The sequence below is a fragment of the Amblyomma mixtum genome, chromosome 7 (assembly GCF_055824585.1).
Source record: "Amblyomma mixtum isolate Tamu chromosome 7, ASM5582458v1, whole genome shotgun sequence".
Lineage (NCBI taxonomy): Eukaryota > Metazoa > Arthropoda > Arachnida > Ixodida > Ixodidae > Amblyomma > Amblyomma mixtum.
In genome coordinates this window covers 85,766,194-85,784,155 of record NC_143018.1, presented here as the reverse complement: position 1 = coordinate 85,784,155, position 17,962 = coordinate 85,766,194, and the positions used below count along the sequence as shown (strand labels likewise).

General features: G+C 48.0%; 1 protein-coding gene across 1 annotated transcript in view; it reads right to left on the bottom strand.

Annotated features, from left to right (window-relative positions):
* Positions 1 to 2,642: 2,642 nt before the first annotated feature.
* The window catches only part of LOC149336701 (uncharacterized), a 37,502-nt gene continuing 22,182 nt past the window's right edge, over positions 2,643 to 17,962 (bottom strand). The window contains exons 10-13 of the mRNA XM_089554213.1: positions 12,852 to 13,059; positions 10,595 to 10,683; positions 8,619 to 8,839; positions 2,643 to 2,852 (exon numbers count right to left, since the gene is read on the bottom strand). Coding sequence (XP_089410339.1) covers positions 2,666 to 2,852; positions 8,619 to 8,839; positions 10,595 to 10,683; positions 12,852 to 13,059 — 705 coding nt within the window. The 3' untranslated portion in view covers positions 2,643 to 2,665. The remainder of the gene's footprint in view (positions 2,853 to 8,618; positions 8,840 to 10,594; positions 10,684 to 12,851; positions 13,060 to 17,962) is intronic.

The following is a 17,962-nucleotide window of genomic DNA, read 5'->3' as shown; positions in this document are numbered from 1 at the left end:
AACGGCAACGCCGCCAATGCCAGAAACGGGCGCCAAAGGGCTGCGCTCTAAAAGAAGCAGTTTTTTCCTCTTTGCGTGTGCTCTGATCCCCTCGCGCTGCGTTATAGTGCACGCGCATGTTAGCCTCGGACACCGGTCTGAGAGCTCATTGGCAATCCTGCTGCTGTTGGTGCTTCGCTGTTTGTGAAGACGGGACCTTTGTGTAGGTACAACTGGCGGGATCAGCCCTGCTCTCTCCAGTGGCGTCAAGGGCGTTATCTGCGGAGGAGGACCCAGGACAAGATGTCCCCGGCACAGGAGCGCCAAGGGTGCACCTACGGGGTGTTCTGCCCTGGCAGTGACGTGGACTGGCGGCGACGGACGGGCTTGCCAGTGTCCCTTCCTCCAATCCAGCACCGGGACGAATGCGTGCAGCGGCGGATGCCGGTGATGGGACTGCTCACTTACTGCCACTCTGTCTGCGCCGGCTGCTACGCTCAGTGCGTGAGAAAGAACTACGCATGCGTGCTGGACGCGGAGGGCTTCCCTGAGGACGAAGGCGCCGTAGAGGCCTGCTGCATCAGCGACTAGCTCACCTCTCTCAACCGGTGCTGGAACGTCGGTGGCTGCGATATCGCTGGGACGTCGTCCTAGTTTCCGGACCACCGTGAGGAGGACTTCCAATACCAGAAGGAGCGGTTACTCCAGTGCAGCCAAGCGGTTCACGGTCGGAGGCGCCGTCTCCGACCCTCTATCATTGGTACTCAACCCTGACGAGCCGCTGGAGCCCTTGCTTCGGCAGAACAATGCACCCGCGTTGATTGGCAGTTATGAGGCGCCTCAGGGCACCACCTGGGTCGCTTTGATTTCAGAACGCAGGAGATCAGGTGGTGCCTGTCATTTGTGAACCTAGTTGCCAGCCTGGGGCATGACGAACATTTATTCCGACGACATGTAGCGTTGGAAGCACATTGCCGTTCGGCTTACTGCACGTCGATTTTTAGGTCTAGTTTGGGCTCTGTAATAAAGGTACATTACCTGAAGGTGAATTGTACTGCGCCATGCCTTGGAAGAAGCTTAGTTACTGCGGCTAGCTTGAAGTGGTCGTAGGTACCAAATAAGGAGTTAACCGCTTGGAAACGCCCGCATTTAAAGGGTGTAGCACGAAATTTACAGGCCAGCTGATGCACGCCTTGGCTCTGTTCAAGGACGCTGCAGTCCTCGAGCAGCCCTTGCAGACTCTTAAAGATTGCAAGGACTGCCGTGTCACCATGCCGGATGACACAGTTATGACAGGTGCGATCCGACCGCAAGTGCAGCCGCGCGGTGCGCTGAGAACAGGGCTACCGGAAGAGAATAGCCCATTGTTCAAGCAATGCAAAGTCCCGTTTTATCTACAGCTCTTCCAGCAGCTAACAGGATGTGCTTCGGGCGTTGCTAGACAGGGGCCTTCGTGGAGTGTATACAGCCGATGAAACAATTATCGTAATAAAAACAGCCTGGTAGTTAACGCTATGCCATCGGCACAAATTGCATTGCGCTTCACTTTTCCACCATCAGCGAGTCACCGGGGCTTCTCATGGCACCGTGCCCGTATGGTAGAGTGGGCTCATCTGGCAACACATAGACGCTAATTAGACTATATAGGGTGATATCACGGCAACTGCATGTGCTCATTCAAGTTTGATTGATAGCAGGACCAAAATTCAGGGCTTCGATGAAGATTCAGAGGTGCGGACAGGTGTCCCTAAATCCGACCAGCAGCATGAACTTGAAGTAAATGCGTTGGTTCAATAAATAACTTCTTGTAGCATTCTCTGCTGAATAGATAACCTCTCCGTCATATAAATTTTTGTTGGATTGTAAGAAGGGCTAATCAGAAATTAAGAAGCAGTACACGCAGCAAACGGTCGAGCCGATCTGTAGTCTCTCCGCTTCCTCTTCTCTCTCGCGCGAGAGTCAGGCGTACGGCCATCCTGTTGAACTGCATCGGGCTGGAAAGTCAGCGTATTTTTTATACATTGACGAATCTCTCAGAAAAGCATGACACAAAGGGTAGCGTTGTTGCTCTCGTAGGTGACCTGAGAAATCGCATTCTTGACAAAAAGTTAATACTCAAAGGCTCGCAAGAAAAGCAAACAAGAAACTACGAGACCTCAAAATTTATAGTGATTAACTTGTGAAGAAAGCAATTATGGGTAGAACTGAGTGGCACTGTGCGCACCGATCGGTTAGGCTCACGAAAGGACTATAACCACCCAATAATCGTCAAAGCTTTTAGCTGTAAGACAAAATCCAGTGGTTACAAGCTGAAGGTCTTCAAGTAGCCAATGATCAGGTTCGAGGTCGTCAGCGCCAATACGTCGACACAGCGAGCGTTCCCTCATCATATCACTGTACAAAGTGCCCTAAATAGCACAGGTAATCCATCTAATATTGAATATGGATGGTTTCACTCAGGTCCTTTGTAGGACCGACAGCAATACTGAGCCGATTGGGTGTGCTGGTGGTGGTTGTCTAGTTTATTCAAGCTCCTCTTTAGAGTAACGCATAAGGATAGAGAAACGATAGAAACAAAGTCGTTTTTGTCAGGTTTAATCCTGCGTTTTGCGCCGTGCAGATTGCGGCGAAACTCAATAGGCCAACGCGAATCTTTTCCTGTGCGCGGGGGTGACGCATTATTCCTTCACTCGGCCTTGCGGCCTGGTGGGTCTCCCGTGTCTCCCGCTTCGCCTCCTGCTTGTGCCGCGTGCACCGTGGCCCTGGCACGGGCCAGTGCTTCTGCCTGCTCCAGTGCCAGCCCGTCGACTAGACTGGAGATGAACCCCGTGTCACACTGTGGCTCCCAGGCATTGTACACCTCCATGTACGACCTGCGGCAAAGTCCAGGGCAAACTCTATAAGACACCTTTGGCAAACTGTGTATCGTGTTACCGCTGCCGTTACCGGAGTACCGGGAAGAAACGCGCCATCATTGCGCAGCCGCAGATTGCCTTCAGGATGCCAGATGGCGCTAGGTTTCCTGCAGGTCAGGATCAGGAAGGCAGATGAGGAAAGAATTGTTCTGTTGTAACTCAAGAGGCAGAGTGCCCTACTCTTTGCGGCTAGGTCGGGGTGTCTTAGGACGCGCAGCTACAAAAAAAAAAAAGATTTAGCGAAGATGAAGACACATGTGGTATGCGCAATGCCTTGTGACCTCGAGCGTACCTAGAGCTTGGAATAACGGTAACATTATCTGAATTCATAAGAAAGGAGACGCCAAGGATTTGAAGAATTACAGACCGATCAGCTTACTGTCTGTTGCCTACAAGGTATTTACTACGGTAATCGCTAATAGGGTCAGGAAAACCTTAGACTTCAATCAACCAAAGGATTAAGCAGGCTTTCGTAAAGGATACTCGACAATGGATCATATTCACGCAATCCATCAGGTGATAGAGAAATGCGCAGAATATAACCAGCCCCTAAATATAGCGTTCATTAATTACGACAAAGCATTCGACTCAGTAGAAACCTCAGCAGACATGCAGGCATTGCGGAATCAGGGTGTGGAAGAGTGTTATGTGAAAATATTGGAAGATATTTATCACGATTGCACAGCTACAATAATTCTTCATAAAGTCAGCAGTAAAATTCCAATAAGGAAAGGTGTCAGGCAGGGAGACACGATCTCGCCTGTGCTATTCACTGCCTGTTTACAGGAGGTATTCCGGGGCCTGAAATGGGAACAGTTGGGGATAAGGGTTAATGGAGAATACCTAAGTAATTTGCGATTCGCTAATGACATTGCCTTGCTAAGTCACTCAGGACATGAACTGCAAAGCATGATCAATGAATTAGACAGTCAGAGCAGAACGGTGGGACTAAAAATTAACATGCAGAAAACCAAAGTAATGTTCAACAGCCTAGCAAGGGAACAGCAGTTCGCAGTTGATAGCCAGGTGCTGGAAGTAGTAAGAGAATATGTCTATTTAGGGCAGGTAGTGACAGCTGATCCAGATCATGAGAGGGAAATAACTAGAAGAATAAGAATGGGGGGGAGCGCATATGGCAGGGTATCTGAGATCATGAATGGCAGTTTACCAATATCCTTCAAGAGAAAAGTATACAACAGGTGTATCTTACCGGTACTCACCTATGGGGCAGAAACGTGGAGGTTAACAAAGAGGGTTCAGCTTAAGTTAAGGACAACGCAGCGAGCTATGGAAAGAAAAATGATAGGTGTAACGTTAAGAGATCGGAAGCGGGCGGAGTGGGTGAGAGAACAAACGCGTGTTAATGATATCCTAGTTGAAACCAAGAGGAAGAAGTGGGCGTGGGCAGGGCATGCAATGCGAAGACAAGATAACCGATGGTCCTTAAGGGTAACGGAGTGGATTCCAAGAGAAGGCAAACGTAGCAGAGGGCGGCAGAAAATTAGGTGGGCGGATGAGATTAAGAAATTTGCGGGAATATGGTGGACGCGGCTGGATAAGGACAGGGTTAATTGGAGAGACATGGGAGAGGCCTTTGCCCTGCAGTGGGCGTAGTCAGGGTGATGATGATGATGAATTGAACACTGCATACTCAAATATGATGGTTTGCATCCGGATGTCGATGCAGGCAGTCACTTTTCCTGAGGCCCTAGGGTTTAGAGATAACAATGTTCATGTAAATAAGTCTCAAGTGGAAGTTAGCAAAAAGCGATAGGAAGATTGGTGACTGAAAAACAGAGATGTGACATAAGTTAGAAGTGTAGGAAACCGTATTGAAAGAAAATGACGAATTTTAATGACGATTTATAACACAGCTAAACAAAAATAAAGAAGAAAGCCGAGCATGGTGGCAATTGCCACCACCCCGTTTCAAAGGGGACGCTCCTATCTTCCATCCATCCACCCTGCGCAAGCACCTGCAGCATCGGCATCATCAGCGCATGCTCACTGGCGGAGGGCGGGCTCCCGGGAATCCTAACACGATATGCTCACGATGTCCTACCATCTAGACAAAATTCGGAACAGCGAAATATAGTGTTTTTTTCAACCGAAAGTCTGTCTTGGTTAACTGGTATCCAGAGCTATTTCGCTTGATCTCAGATGCTTGACAACCCGTGTTACTAAAGCGAGGAATGCTGTAGTAATTGAAGCATTTCGAATCACTTCCAGTGTGGCCATTTGTGTACCCAACTCTTGAAAGTCATTTGTCGCATACGACATGACGTCTCACACTCGTCTTCTGAGCCAAGTCAAGTGAGGCCCAACAAAAAGTTGCTAAGGTTTACCTTTGGTTAAGCCTAGTAGGTTGCGTAAGCATCCATAGCGTTCCATTCTTGATCATCACCGGTTGTAGACGATTCGGTATCGATAGAGGCGGGGTGCGCCCGTCTAGCAGCGTCTTGAGCGCGCCGCTTAGCAAGGCGCTGTTGGCGTTCTTCATCTGTCTCCGAAGCCCGTTGTCGTTTCCAGGCTTCGGCAAGCCGACGTAGCCTCCCTTTCTGTTTTTCAGGCGGCATAACGATGGAGCCGGCAAGCGAACGAACGCATCTTATACCCCCACCCCTCGTTCTCCAGCCTCCTCTCCACATTCCGCAGCTGGCAAGAGTGCGGCGAGGGCAGCGCCTCGTGCCGCCCTTCAAGATCAAACGTGCCTCGCAGCCGTCCCGACGCGAACGGCTGAAACCGGTCGTAATATTGCTTTCGCAATACAAAAATGGAAAAATTCGGATTGCATCAGAACGCACCCCACGGAAAGCATCTGGGGACAAACGACGCCTCCTAATGGCGAAGTTCATGGGGGCGGGAGTCCTTTTTCTCATCGATCACTTTGCACCGACACAAAGAGTCGTATTCGGCACGACAACGCAGGCCTTTGCCTTAGGACATGAATTTCAATTACGTATCTTCATCAGATCGTGTCGTATTGAAGACTGCTCGTTTAAGACCTGCTGGTCTCTACCTCAGCCTTGTGCAAGAGAGAGACGGAATCAGGCCTTTTAGCGAAGGCTCTGCCTTCGTGCAAGAAGAACCGTCCCTAACATCAAATTACAAGTGCAAGGGACGGAGATCCCTCAGGTTGAAAAAAATCAGAATTCTATGCATGATTATACAAAGCAACGGGTATGACGGGGATGCAGCAACTAAGATCGAGAGCTGCACACAACAAACTATGAGCGTCATACAGCGGATTGCCAACTGGAGACACGGCATGAAAGAACACAATCTCCTGCGACTGATACAGGCCGTCGCAGTTACCCGTATCAAGTATGTTGCCCCTTTCCTTCGATCTTAAAAGTGGCAGAAAAGGAAAAGATAGATGGAATTATTAGGCGGTGCGCGAAGCAAGCTCCAGGGTTGCCCATCCACTCATCTACTCACCGCCTCTTAGAGCTAGGCATGCAGAATACCCTGGAAGAAATTATCGAAGCAGTAAGAACGTCCCAAATTGAACGCTTAGCCGGGACCACAACCGGCAGGGCCATTCTAGACAGGCTTCATCTGAGTCGAGGCAACAGAACAACCGCCAAAGTCGGCGGGCTCGAAAAGGTTCAGAGCATTATAACTGTACCAGCACTATACAGGAATATGCATCCTGTTCCTCACTCCGTGCGCCGGGCTAAACGTGCAGAAGCGCTTGACGAGAAACGCTTCCGCTCCTACAAAGACGAAGACGCGGTCTACGTTGATGCCACTGAGTATGGCAAGAACACGATGACCCTCGCGGTCGTCAATAATAAGCAACTCCAAAATATAAGTACCTCTATACTGACTGGTAAGCCAGGGATTGCGGAGGAAGCTGCCATAGCATTGCCTTGTGTAGGCACAAAAACAAAGTATATCATCAGTGGTTCCAAAATTGCCATATTATATTTCAGCAGGGGCCGGGTCTCCCCCCTGACGACCCACGAGTTCAAACGACGTATTTCCTTGCGGGCGGACCCGAGTGAGCACAGACAGGGATCGCATGGTGGGATACACAGAAATTACACAGCACTCTCGTTTTCAAAGACGTAGACTTCCTCCAGCGGATAGACTCTTAACCAGATAACAAGCCATCAGCTGGCGCCGGTTAAAAACTTACACATTTCCCAACGCGGCCCTTTGGAGTGTTATGTACCCAGGGGAGTTTTCAGAAAAATGCGCGAACTGCGAAGTTAGGGCCGCCTTAGACCACATACTGCGGTAGTGTCCTCATGCCACCCGGGAGGGATGACACATAAAGTTGAAAGACCAGTGAGAGGCCTTTCTGCTGTTCTCCGACCCGAAGACTCAACTACAACTCGTCCGACTGGCCGAAGCCGCCGCCGAGAGCAAAGACCTTTCGGCCGTCGTCTCGGCGGGTAGCCCTCTAGCTACCCTCTTTCTGTTGGACGTCCAAGGTGTTCCTATCCTATCCTATCCTATCCTATCCTATCCTATCCTATCCTATCCTATCCTATCCTATCCTATCCTATCCTATCCTATCCTATCCTATCCTATCCTATCCTATCCTATCCTATCCTATCCTATCCTATCCTATCCTATCCTATCCTATCCTATCCTATCCTATCCTATCCTATCCTATCCTATCCTATCCTATCCTATCCTATCCTATCCTATCCGCAGTTATCACCCTCTAAAAAAATTAAAAAAATCACTTTCACTGCAGCACTCAATATGAGGCATGCCATTATGCCGGAAAGTTTTCTAACAGTCTTGCAGCCCGGAGAACCGCGTCTAATGTTAACGGGCAGCGCAGTCGTATGATGGAAAACACTCCTGTAACGCATTTTAACACAATCTCGGGTCTTAACTTGTCATAAGTTAAAATTATCGCCACCAAATTTTGTCCCAAGACTGAACGAACATCAGATAATTAAAGAACTGCCTTACCGGCTCCAATACACGTAGAGAGAGGAGTCGGTGACGCATGAGGCATGTTTCTGTTCTTCTAATGTCTTGGTTACAAGAAGCACGGCGCATAGAGCCGCCTGGAGAAACATTCATTTAGAGCCCTCAGAGTAGCTCAAAACCAGCCCCGCTACGATCCTTAATGACGGGAAGTTCTGCATTGGACCCGCCATTAGTTAATTTTAAAGCGAGTTGCATCTTGACACAGAGCCTCAAGCGGCAGGTTATGAAGAATATCAAGCAACGCTGTCAGTTTTTAGAGCGTTACCTCTAATACTCCCATTACTGAAGTTCGCGTTGGTACACAAGGCAATTCAAGTGGGACCAGTAGGTGGTACAATTGATGCACACAATGTGGACCACCTAAATAGCGTGGAACGTTCGGAGTGGCATCAAACGATCCAGTGCGTTAGGAACATAAGGTTACTAGTGGAATCAAGGCGAAGTATTAAAGGGACTCGAACCTACGACCTCTGGCTCCCCACACCATGACTTTTTGAAACCTCATACGTCCATTACGGCCAAACTAATTCTTAGCACATTCGAAGTGGTGTCAAACAATTTTTCTGCTTGCACTGTAAACATTGGCCGTAAAAAAAGTAGATATCCGGATATGCCGAAATATTTGTACCGTACCGGATGTAGCGAAGATGGCTACTCACCCAGTATTCGTTTGATATTGCTCACGCTCAATATTTACACACTGTCTCAGCGTTTTGCTCTTTTTTAGCGCTGCACAAATTTCTGCCGAGGCGCTCTCGTTGGCTGTCCTACCTTCCGGCACCGAGACCCAGCTGCAACCAATAGTAGGTGTGCATCACCATCAGCAGTCCGAAAGTCACAGTCATCAGCCAAGAGGACTGCCGCATGATCGAGATCGCCTCAAGCCAGCCCAAAATTAGCGACGTGGCCAGGCTTGTCGGCAGCAGTATGACCACAAGGATCTCCATGTAGTGCATCTGCGCCACGTTGGTCTTCAGCCATGCCCAAACAGACTGCGAAGGGGAATAGAGAAACGATTGAAAAAACTTCTCGGTAGGGGTAAATGAGGCCAGACAGAATGGTAAACCATCCTTCTCATGGGTTTGCATATCAAGGGAAACGTATGCATCAATTGCACCCAAGTCCAACATTCTTCGAGAAAAATTTTGAACGTTGGAATATTGTAAGATATGGTTATGAAATATTCAAAGTAATGGTCCATATCCTTCTGCTATGTACCGAAATCTTTACTTTAAAATGTTTCAAACGATCGCATTGAACAGTTAAGACTGCCATATAAATTAAGTAGGAATGCTTTTCGCAATAGCAAATTCGTTAATAGAGAAATACAAGACTGCCGTCGAGTGATCAGCGGATATATCGCTTGTGTTAATGAAATCTTACATTATATGAAAATATTGCGTTCATGAACGGTTTCCCGTTGAAAAATGGTTTTGTCCAGAATTGCTGGGCATATACTTCAGAATATGAAGAAAACGGGCATGTGTAGCACTTGCGCTCGTTTTCACGTTATTATTGCGTAGTACTAGCTTAAGGATTCGGCTACAACACTAAAAAACTAATAAAGCGCACAGGCTAGACATTAAGCACCACATTCTACAAAAGGCCACGTCGACCTTGGCGTAAAGCGTTTTGGTGGCAGCATCGTCGTAGCGACTGCACACCATGGCCTTTCAGGTCACGAAGGGGTATGGCATTTATCATATTGTCCGTTTTCCCAACAGTTCAGATACATACGGTGAGTAGAAAGTAGAGAGTTGGCTTACTATGACGACGGAGAGAAAGAGCTTACTCTGCGAGAATAAAGAAAACTGGCAGCGGCTTAGCTTGGCTATGCCAGGATATATGTAGCGAAGCATGCGACACAGCTGGCGAAGCGAGTAGAGGCGAGCGCAGCGACGGCTCAAGTTGTGTGACGTCATACGAAACGGCGGCAGCGGCTCCGCGATGAGGCACGCGATGTGACTTCATGCCAGATGGCGCGGCGGACGCGCGGCGTCCGCCAGCTGCGGCGGTTGCTAGGCAACGGCTCAAGGTTGGTCTCTGTGCCTCCTCGGAGCACCGCCACAGCGAAATCGCAAGTTCGTGGCCAATGTAGCTTTCGCTACAAAAATTCTTGGTGGTCAAGAAGTAGCTCAAGGTATTTTCTTCCCAAAACGGTTTGGTTTGGTTTGGTTTATTGGGGTTTAACGTCCCAAAGCAACTGAGGCTATGAGAGACGCCGTAGTGAAGGGCTCCGGAAATTTCGACCACCTGGGGAAATTTCCGGAGCCCTTCACTACGGCGTCTCTCATAGCCTCAGTTGCTTTGGGACGTTAAACCCCAATAAACCAAACCAAACCAAACCGTTTTGGGAAGAAAACACCTTGAGCTACTTCTAGCATTATGAAAGTGCCCTATACATATGTTAATTTTTAAATAGAATACTTGCATATACTATCTATCTTCCCTAATCGTTTCTAGCTGTCCCCTCACCTCTTTCATTTAATTTCTGCAGCCTGCCTGCTATCCCTCTATTTCCGCTGCACCAGAGCAGGTGCTTCCCGTAGCGACGGCAGATGCCTGGGCTAGTAAAAACCTTTACCTTCATTTTTATTAATATTTTGAATAAACCACTACTACTATCATAGAAGAGGTGTTGCTCTGAGGCAAGGAAAAACATATTTCTGGGCTAGTTCTCTCGAGAGCAAGCGGTGCTGCTTACATTACCACGATACATTAGCCTTATAGTCTGAGCTCTTACATACCTTTTTTGGCTTGAAATGAACGTCGAAATGAAAGCCACAATCCTCGCAAGAATAAGCGAGGCCTTCGAATCTCTGTCCACTGCAGCTCCCTGCACGCAGAAATAGAGAGAAAGGATGAGGCAATTTAAACTGCGATTATTTTGAAGAAAATTTTTACTGCACGTTGTGACGCAAGTTTTATACCGTCATGAAAACTGACATCTGTAGAGTTCTCCCCGCTTTTAAAGACACCACTTGCCTTCATGGAGTCGTCTGCTATGTTGATCAGCGATAATGTGTCACAGAGGTCATACGCCTTCCCACAGAGGTTAGAAGAAGAAGAAGAATAGAACGCATAGATGTTGACTAATTTTACATATTAGGTCCTTAACCATAATGTAAATTGCTTCTTGAGGATTTTGAATGAAACGAAATGAAGAGTATACGCCCAATAAGAAGGTCAGGATCTTCGTACTCAGCCACCAGTCAGCACTTTAATGTCATGTGTGAAAAAAAATTAAGAGCAGGAAATGAGAAAGCCTTTCCCTGTCCTCTCTTTGTCCCTCCCTTTTTTTCTTTCTTTGTCGTTATTATTGTTTTTATTTTTATTACTTGTTCATTCTATTTATTTTTTATTTTTGTTCTTTTTGTTTTTTTAAAAATACTTTGTTTTTATTTTTCTGGTTTATTTTATTTTTTGCCAAGAAAGCACTGTTTGCCGATTTTAACCAATGTATGGATTGTTATGTGGCTAGTATTGGATTGCCTATGGATTTGTCTCGTCGGAAGAACGCCGCTGTTGAGCCAAGAAATGATTTGGCAATAATAAATAACGCCGTTGTGTTTGGGGGATCTGCGGCGTAGATTTCTACAAACACCCCTGGACTTAGCATGCGAATGACCGCATGACTGACACAGTTGCCAGTAAGGATGACCTGAGAAAGTGATGCACGGCACTGAGGAGATGCAGCGTCAACTTTACAGCAGTACCGCGAGCCAGGCATTTATCTGCAAAGGCCGCGGAAGAGTCGTGCATCACTTTTTTACGAACTACCAGTGGTTGAACAAGTATAACCCATGAGGCGCCATTCTTCAACTAGCAAATGTCGTGCTGTGATTAGATGGAACCACCTTGACTTGATTCGAGAACCATAATTCGTCCTTAACTAGCTAGGGAAGCTTCCTGGAAGCAATTCACTTTAGCTTCGGAGATACCGCTGCGGAAATGTAGTGCGCAAAACAGACCTTGCTACACATAGTGCGAGTAGCGGCCGAAAAGTAGGCTACAGACACTGAAGAGGTCTTAAACCTCTGAAAAGTGGTGAATCTACGAATGCTCGTAGGTGAATATGCCAGCCACCTTCTCAGTGGCATCACTGAATATGCAGATATCACAGGAAGCAAAACTTGGATTCCACCAGCAATGTCATTGCGCCTGGAAGTACATTTCAAGAGTTAAATCTCGGTCTTCCATCCAAGGGAAGTTCGGGCGATAGCCTTACGTCGCCACCGTCGCTAATGGTTATTTCAAGAAGCCTCTTAACAACAATCACCGCGTAGTCTAGTTATGGTGCTCGGCTGCTGACCCGAAAGACACGTGTTTGGTCGCGGCCGCGGAGCTCGCATTTTGGCGGATGCGAAGGCCTGCAGTCCCGTGAGCGATGTCGGTGAGCGATATCAGCGCTTGTTAAAGAACGCCGGGTGGTCGAAATTATCCATAACCCTCCACTACGCCGTCTCTCATAGTGTGAGTCACTTTGAAACGTTAAACTCCATAAACCGACCGACCGACCACTTGAATTAAGCTGGCATCATCTGCCGTATTATCCGCGAAGAACTTTCCAAACATTCAACTTTTCAGTGACGTAACGATCGAAGCTACACTTAGCAGCTGCTCATTGCGGGCAATCCTGGTCCACTCCTGCTATCATTAGAGTTCGACATTTTACACACCGGTCTGCGAAAATCGCAGTAACAGTATCAGGACAGGGACTATGCTTATCAATCTAAGCACTCTTTCTTAAACAACGCGTTGGCGTCTCTTAAAAACCAACCTCAGCTGGGAAGCAGTGGCCGCTTCGACCCTGACCGCTTTGACGTTGACGAGAACATCTACCCTAGTGTGTTCGTGCTAAACGAACAAAAAGAACACGAACACGACAGATCACAGGACTTCAATTCTTGCCGATTTCTTTCTGCAGACTGATTCACTTCACACACACATGTTCTGCGCTGATTATGACCTGAGGGTGGCTTGCCGCCCTGCTTGTGGGCGTACCTGCGGCAGACGTGTCTTCGGGAATTATCACCACTGGAATTCCAGGACGTTCCCAGTCGGTGGTGTTCTTCTCGTCCCAGTTGAATGCGGCGTCGTCCAAGGAAGCCTGAGCAGACGCATGCCCAGCGGCTTTCAAGGCTCCATGCGCAGGCTCGGCTGTAGCTGCATCCGAGGTAGCCGATTGTAAAAGCAGTGGCCCGTCGCCCATCTGTATCAACAGAAGCGCCCGCATGAAGCAGTGAACACGCGCAGCATGTTCAGTGACTACGAACAGAAAACTCCAGAGTAGAAAGCTCGAAACTGGGCGACGATGAAGAATGAACGCATGCCGCAACTAAGGCGATTAACTATTTATAGCGTGAGCTACGCTAGCCGAGGTTGAGCAGTTTTGCGTGGCTCCTGGAGAGCCGTGCTGCGCATGCGCGAGGAGCAAGTGACGTCACTACGCACAGCTGGCGTGCCTCGCCGCTCTTGCCTGCCTTTCCTTAAAATGATCGGATTGTAAAACATCGACAGCGCCAACGCCAGTGAGCACAATGGACGCCGACGTCCTATGGCTTCAGCGCTGCGTTTCTGGCACAACCTTGTCAATGCCTGCAGCTCATATCTCTCTCGCATCACCCCACGTACCTATAAGCTTGCTTCAGGCGCCCACTGACCCAGGGAGCCTTTATGCGCACTTCCTTTCCTTAAAATGATCGGAGTGTAAAACGTTGTCAACGCCAACGCCAATGAACACTACAAACGCCGACTGCCTATGGCTTAAGCGCCGCGTTTCTGGCACAACGCTGCCAATGCCAACGTATGCAGCGCACACCCGTCACTACCGCCACTTAGCTTAAAGCACGGTTGAGGTGTCCACTGTTCCAAGAGGACAGTTACGCGCCTTCCTTACGGTTCAGGTGTCCTCTGAGACACCTCGCCCTCACCTCACACTACGTAAATCCTGACATCGCAGAGCTAAGCCACTGCAATCTCTCGTCAGCGCGATCACGCATGCTCAGTTGTGCGGACCTGCGCTCCTAATATAAAGTGCTTTCACCTCCCGCCCCCTCACGCATGATATACAAGACAGCAAAGGCGTTGTAGATGTGGTCTGTGTTTACACTGAAAGCACAAGTAGCACAATGGCGACACGTGGCCTGCCAAAACCATGAGCACGAATGTAGGAGAAAGGAAAGCGCAGGCTGCACAAAGGCAGAACAAGTACGGTTTAGATAGCTTTATAGAAAGCGTTCGATATTACTCTGTCTTGTTTGTGCCGCCCCTTGCACGCCCAAGTACACGTATGAGGCTCCAAGGAAGCCCCCAAGACACACCAGGGATTTGGAGGAAATGGGAAAATGTCACAAGGGCACATCTAAGCGTTTAACCCATTGCACGTTAACATTATCGATACCAGGGACATAATCAAACCTTTTGCCTGCAGTCGCCGAAATTTCAATCAATTTGGTAACGTTGGCATCAGAATATTTGACAGAGGGCCAATACCTTCGATGATTTAAAGAAGGTATAGAGATACAGAGAGGGGGAAAGGCAGGGATGTTAACCAGAAAGATTTTTGGTTGGATATAAGGTAAAGTTGTGCGAAACGATGCAGACAAATAGGATGCGAGACCAGTGCAGTTTGATGCGATGGTCACGGATAGTGTCTTGCGTGCTCTTTTCGTGCAAATCTACTGTGTCTCTTTAATTACATCAAATAGCCCGAAAACATGATGCACATTCTATGAGAAGGCACGGTGGGCCATTACTGTATCTAGCAACAGTACACTACTCAAGAAAAAGAAAATGTTTGTAAATACTTAAAACACACCACTTAATCCTGCAGTCCAGTCATATGCTTGTTGACTGATTATTGACCGAAGTAAAACTAGAAACATCACGCACATTATGAATAGCAGTTGCCTGAAAGTGGTAGCTAAATTCGGTTGTGCAATAGTGGATACAGCGTTGAATTCAAAAGATCGCACTACGCCTGTCCATTACAATGTGTTGCCACAACTCCTTCGCAATAGTTTCTCACAGGGGAAGCTATCTTTCATTTCAGTGGGTAGCCGGCATACAATTCGGCGTTTAGCGACGAATACGAACGTAATTCCAGTGCAGACTTCTCAAGAGACAGACAAGTGGTCGCAAGGTGTCAAAAGATTCTCAGTTGAGCTCGGCTTCTCAAGGCAGCACGACATAGAAAACAGGTCGCAGTTCTATTCGAGAGTGGTTAAACACAATTACTTACCTGCCCTCACTATCGACCGCATATTTCTACCACTACCTCAAGAGAGGCGCACGCAATTTCAAGTAACAGGGGTAAGGGGGGGGGGGGGGGGGCGGTTCCACGTGCTTCCTTTTACAGGGGCTTTTGCCATGGGCGAACTTGTTCTTTGCTAAACCAGCATGCCACGGCCGGGTTCGAACCGACCTCTCAAGCAGTACATCAGGGCTGTCAACGACTCAAAATTAAATTTAAGCTCAAAAGCAGACCTGAGAAATTTGTGTTCTCACATGTTGCTCTGTATGCATTTCTGTGGCTAAACCGCGAAACGTCCTCGCCGTGTCAGTTGCAGACGTGACATGAAATTGCAAGGTGAAATATTCTGTCTTGTGGAACACTACGGAGCCTAGCAACACGGATCACATCTGCCATTACAAAAACCTCCAGAATTAGGCTATAGTGTCATAGAGACTCATGGTCCGGTTTCCTGAGCGGCTAAATTATTTCACAAGGTAATAATACTTGCGAACATGAAGGCCTTTGCAGGTACTTGCCATTTCTGTTTCCCATTGGGGCGTCACGTCGCAGCTCGTGGTCGCAGCGGTTGAAGATTCCGCACTTCCCACCGCCGTGGACGTCAGCCTGCGCCTTAGATCCTGCATCTCAGTCCAGTTCCGCGTAGCCTGTATGCGCCTAGCACACAACAGCAGTGCACCGAGGAAAAAAGAATGCGCTGCTGTAACTTCCTCTTCACCCCAAGAACGTGCGGTACTAATTCACGAGCTGGACGCGGTGATGCCGATGAGCTCTTTTTGCTTACTCAGAAAAAGATGCCCAGGTTTAGCTTGGTTAAGCCAAGAATGCGTTGCATATTGCGCGGTATTTTTTTTTTTTGAGGGCGAGGTATTGCTTGGCGGCACTCGATTTTCTCAGCAGCTTTTCCTCCGTGACGTCACGCGCCAGCGCAGCGCCCCTAGCGGGAGGAGCGGGAGTCAGGTGGTGGCTGCGGCCGCGCGAGTTGGGGCCCAGCTTTTCCTCCGTAACTTATGGATGGATGGATGGATAGGAGCGTCTCATTTGAAACGGGGTGGTGGCAATTGCCACCATGCTCAGCTTTTCTTCTTTATTTTTTTTGTTTACTGTGTTGGCAATTCTCATTAGTTTGGTTTTGTGGGGTTTAACGTCCCAAAGCGACTAAGGCTATGAGAGACGCCGTAGTGAAGGGCTCCGGAAATTTCGACCACCTGGGGTTCTTTAACGTGCACTGACATCGCACAGTACGCGGGCCTCTAGAATTTCTCCTCCAAAGAAATTCTAGCCGCCGCGGCCGGGATCGAACCCGCGTCTTTTGGGTCAACAGCCGAGCACCATAGCCACTGAGCCACCGCGGCGGCCAATTCTCATTAAGAATCGCCACTATCTTTACCTACGGTTTCCTACAATTCTAACCTTATGCCAAATCTCTGCTTTTCAGCCACCAATCCTCCAATCGCTTTTTGCTAACTTCCACTGCAGATTTATTTACATGACCATTGTTATCTTTAAACCCTAGGGCCTCAGGAAGAACGTCACACGCCGGCGCAGCGCCCCTAGCGGGAGGAGCGGGAGTCAGGTAGTGGCTGCGGCCGCGCGCGACCGCGCGAGTTGGGGCCCAGCTTTTCCGCCGGCTGTCGTGACGTCACGTCACGTGGTTTGGTGGCTGCCCGGCCGCACCCAAGGGCTGAACTGAGTGATTGCAATATGTAATGCATAAAAGTAATGTTATATAGTCTTCCTTCTAGTGGGTGCGATGTGCATGAACACATCTGTGATGGAGGAAGAGGGATGAAAAACTGGTCAAGTTTTAATTGTTGGGCTGTTCAGCGTGTTCAGAGCGGGCTCGCCTCGCATTATGGAATACCTGGGTTCGATTCCCTGCATCTCTACAAAATTATTAATTTGGAGGTTCCTGTGTTACAATGTGAACGCGAACAACGCCCACACCGGCTTTCCTACGACACTATCTCCTTAGCGCTATGGCATGAAAAGCCGAAAACGTTATCATTTTCGGCTGTTTACAAAACCGCTTCGATTCGTGTCGTGGGGAGGGTGAGGTCAACGTAGACTATCTTTAAGCATATTGTTGCTTACTGCCTATAAAGTTTTTTGCATAACGAAATGAAACTGCCAGAAAGCACAGGCCTTCGGCAAATCAAGAAATTTTCCTGCTAAAGCATGAGATTAGCCATAGAAATGGCAAAAGGAAAAAGATCAAAATGAGATTTTCCGCATCTCTTTGATGCTTAAAGGAAGTCAGTACTTTAAGCATATTGTTACGTACTGCTATATAATGTTTTTTTGCGTAACGGCATAAAACTGTCAGAAAGCAAAGGCCGTGGGTAAATCAAGAAATAGCCCTGCTAAAGCATGAGAGAAGCTTTAGAAAGGACAAAAGCAAAAAATCAAAACGAGATTTTGCGTATATCTATGATGCTTAAAGGAATTTAATGGTAGCGAATGATTATACTGATGAGGAAAGCTCGCGCTTTTATAATTATTTCGTCAAAACCGCAGCTTTCGCCCTTATTTAAAAAAAGTACGAAATCTGCAAGGAGATGGTTGTGCTCGTCTCTGCTTTGTAAATTCTAGCGCAGCAAAGTTTGCAGTGCCGTAAGACATTCCAGATGTTACTCTTTCAGAGCAAAGGATATTTTATATCCCCCATAATATTGAAAGAGGAATTTCTGGCACTCGCGAATCAAATGAACTCCGGAGCAGATACTAAGAATGGCTAAATATTTAATCATGATTTGAAGACATTCGTGGAGCAACATTCGTTGCCTCCTGAGTGGTATACGGACCAGGCTAGTACCATGCACACAAGTCTCATAGCAAGCACAGTATTGATATATACAGC